Genomic DNA, 3989 nt, shown 5'->3' with positions numbered 1-3989 from the left:
GATTTTTTTTCTGAGATTGTGTTACTTCACTTAGTATAACAGATTCTAGTGGGATCTTTTTTAAAAGTTAAAAACTCATCCAATTTTGTCTCTTACAGGGTTTATACTGAGTTCAATATTGTATAACTGTATTCAACTGTGAACCTAAAAATTTTATAGCAGCTTTTGAAAGAGATGTGTCTTTGCTCTGGAAATTGTTTTTGAGTATGTTAAAGCTGCAATGAAATGTTTCTTCTGAAAAAAAAAAAAAGTCAGTGGGAAAGAAGAGATTTGCTCCTTAATAATTAGTAGATGTGAAAAACATTACCATTGAATTCTACCTGATGACTTTATATCCATGCTCAGATGCCAAGGAGCTCAGAAAGTAACCGACTGTGACTAGTAACAATCTGATATACAGAGGTTAGAAACGCATGTGCAAATGTGTCAATTGCACTAAAAATGGATTTTTCTGTATGAAATTCTATATTTTAATAATGAAATGGAGATCTTTTTTAAATGTTAACACCTCATTTAGTTTTATGTCTTATAGGGTTTATACTGAGTACAACATTGTATAACTGTAATAATTCAACTGTAAACCAAAAAATGTGCAGCCAATTTTGAAAGAGATGCATCCTAGCTCAGAAAATTGTTATTGAATATGTCAATGCTGATACAATGAAATGCTTCTTCTAAGTGTGTGATTATTAAATAAACAATTTTTTGAAAAGATACACACATTAAAAAAAAGAATCAAGAGCTAGGATAGTGTAAGATTAGGGAAGCACTGGAATTTTCTCAAGTGGAAAAGAAATCCTGGAGATGGGAACTGATGTGACTCTATCCAACCCAATTTATCCATTATTATTTGAACCAGTAACCTACTTTTTAAAATAATAATAAGTATTAATGCTGCTCTTGTTACTATCATTATTTATGTGTGTGCACGATAGGGCCACCCATGCCACAGCACGCATGTGGAGATCAGAGGACAACTGTGGATTCTCTTTCAGCTTTTACATGGCTTCCGCTTTTACACGGCTTCTGAGAATTGAACTTTTTACAATGACGAATCATTTCTTATGAAATAAAAATTTGTATGCTAAAGTCGTATATGCCCAACTTTAATACTGAAAAAAATATAGATTTATGAAGATGGTGTCCAAGATGTCAAAAAGTGGTCACCACTGTTCTGTTACCTTATATTTTCTTCATTTTTCTGTCTTGAATCTTCAAGATTCTTTATGAACATGAAATAATTTTGAAATGTGATATCTCATAAACTTTTAACACAATACATAAAAGGACAAGGAAAAACCAAAAGTAATGAAAATTCAATATAAGTCCTGAGTTCCAACGATGTCCGACTTTGTTGACAGTTGTCATTCACTTGCCAAAGAATTTTCTCTTCAGATTTTTTAGGGACTCCTTCACATCTTTGTTTCTGAGGCTGTAGATTAAAGGATTCATCAAAGAAGTCATCACTCCATAGCACACAGTTACAAATTTGTTAGTAGCATCCAAGTAGATGTGTCTTTAGACTTGGGTTTCATGTACATAAAGAGGATGGTCCTGTAGAATATTATCACCACAGTAAAGCGGGCTGAGCAGGTAGAGAAGGCTTTGCTTTTCCCCTCAGAAGAGCGAATTTTGAGACTGTTGGAAATGATTAATAAGTACAAGATGACAATCAGGAGCAGTGGCATCAGAGTGAACACAGTTGTGGCCATGAGCATGATGAATTCATTGCCTGAGATGTTGGCACAAGCCATCTTCATGACAGTCAGAATTTCACAGAGAAAATGATTGATGACATTCCGGCAGAAAGACAGCTGCACCACAAATGCTGTTTGCATTGCAGAGTTGACAAGACCTACAAGACCAGGACCCAGTTGCCATGGTCATGTAGGAATTCTTGTTCATGACGATGGAGTATCTCAGAGGATTACAGACAGCCACATAGCGGTCAAAGGCCATCATGCCCAGGAGCACACACTCTGTTGTCCCCATAGCCAAGCCAAGGAACATTTGAACTGAAAAGCCAAGGAAGGAAATGGTCTTTCTTTCTGAGAGGAAGCTTACCAGGGTGAAAGGAATGGAGGTAGAAGTGAAGCAGATGTCCAAGAAGGACAGGTACCCCAAGAAAAAGTACATCAGGGTGTGAAGGTGAGAGTCAAAAAGGCTGATTACAATGAGGGTGCCATTGCCCAGCAAGATGACTGCATACATTACTAAGATGAGCGCGAAAAAGAATAGCTCAAGCCTTGGATAACCAGAAAGCCCTTTCAGAAAAAAATGCCTGCAGAATGGTTTGGTTTTCCCGTTCCATTTTATTGTCTCCCCTTTACCTGTAAGAATCCAAAAGAATTTTTAACGGTATTTTCTTTGCATGCCAATGCAACAGTATAAACATTTGCATTAAATGCAGTGAAAGAAAGGAAACAATAAGAGAAGGAGGGAGAAGGGGGAAATAAAAACAACTATTAATGTGTGGAGACAGTTATGAAAGAAACGATATTGATTGCTAATTATGAGCAAAGACTCTGTGGATTGTTTTTAACAGGTATATCATTTAAATCCCACAATATTATCACTTTAAAGTCAGTAAAGTTAAAGTTAAAGACTAGGTTCAAGCTCAAGCTTCCCTTCCTGTGGCCCATACTTACTAGAAACTTTTCTGTGAACCAGTGAACAACACAAAATGCTTTATATCACATACATAGTGAATTACTTTAAAAGGCAGCTTGGGTTCTATCAAAAGAACCCAATGGTAGCCCCTAAGTAATAAAATATCAAAAGAGGACTGAAGAGATGACTCCACGGTTAAGAGCACCTGCTGCTCTTGCAGAGAACCAAGGTTTGGTTCCCAGCACCCACATGGCAGCTAACAACCATCCATAACTCCAGTTCCAGGGGATCCACTACTGTGGGTATTGCACAACACAGGTGTACTTACATACATACAGGCAATACACTCATGCACATAAAATGAAAATAATAAAATCGAAAATAAAATATCAAAATAAATAGATCAATCTGGAGAATGACCAGAAAGGAACATAATATTGACAGCCTGGTTATTTTTTCAAAAGGGAGGACCAATAATAGAAAATATTCTTATCAAAATGCAAATGTCTCCACAGGGTGGGGCTAGGGAACAGGAGATAGAATGATTATTTCTGGTTTTTTTTTTTTTTTTTTTTTTTTTTGGTCTTTTTGAGACAGAGACTTCCTGTAGTCCCAGCTGTCCTGGAACTCACTATATAAACCAGGCTGGCGTTGAACTCACAGAGATCCGCCTGCCTCTGCCTCCCCAAGTGCTGGGATTAAAGGCGTGTGCCACCAGGCCTGGCCTGATTGTTTCTGTTTTTAAATTATCATACAGTTAAACATCATGCAGCAAATTGACTTTTTACCTTTAAATATTCAATTAATAACTTTAAAACATTTATAGAAGCATGTAATTATTACCATAACCAAATCATAGGTCCACAGCCTGTACCTTTTTACACTAGCCCATTTTTAGTAACTTCTTTAAACACTATTAGGCAGAGATATATTTTCTGTCTTTGTATTTTTAGCTTTTCAGAATCTCATGAAATAGAGCCATGCTGAATTTCTTTTACATAGCAAAGGTGCTTATGATTTGTTCAAGCTGCAAGCGCTAAGTAGTAAATTTCATTGCATGGATGTACCATAATTATCTACGCATTCATCCTCAGAAGAACATTTGAATTGTCTCAGCTTGAGGTAGTAATGAAAAAAGATGTGATAAATATTTGTTCCCAGGTTTCATATGGGCCTAAACTTTCAACTTTCTAGGGTAAAGATACAGTAGTGGGATAATAATCATATGGAAAGAACATGTTTAAGTTTGTAATAAACTCGCAGTTTTCCAGAGTGGTTGTACATTCCAGCCAGCAATGTATGAGTTCCAAGTATTCCCGTGCTAATCAACATGTATTATTGTCAGCAGTTTCTTTTCATTCATTCTAATAGGTATATAA

At 36.2% G+C, this 3989-nt stretch overlaps 1 protein-coding gene across 1 annotated transcript; it reads right to left on the bottom strand.

The window, feature by feature from the left end:
• Positions 1-1368: 1368 nt before the first annotated feature.
• LOC103748933 (olfactory receptor 13C9) lies at positions 1369-2311 on the bottom strand. Its single transcript, XM_008851711.1, is given in 4 exon segments — positions 1369-1508; positions 1511-1862; positions 1864-2280; positions 2282-2311. Coding segments are annotated over 4 exon segments (939 nt in total).
• Positions 2312-3989: the final 1678 nt, after the last annotated feature.

Source organism: Nannospalax galili, unplaced genomic scaffold (assembly GCF_000622305.1).
Source record: "Nannospalax galili isolate Female #2095 unplaced genomic scaffold, S.galili_v1.0 scaffold105, whole genome shotgun sequence".
Taxonomy (NCBI): domain Eukaryota; kingdom Metazoa; phylum Chordata; class Mammalia; order Rodentia; family Spalacidae; genus Nannospalax; species Nannospalax galili.
Note: the sequence above shows the minus strand (reverse complement) of the source record. Positions and strands in the feature narration are given on the sequence as shown.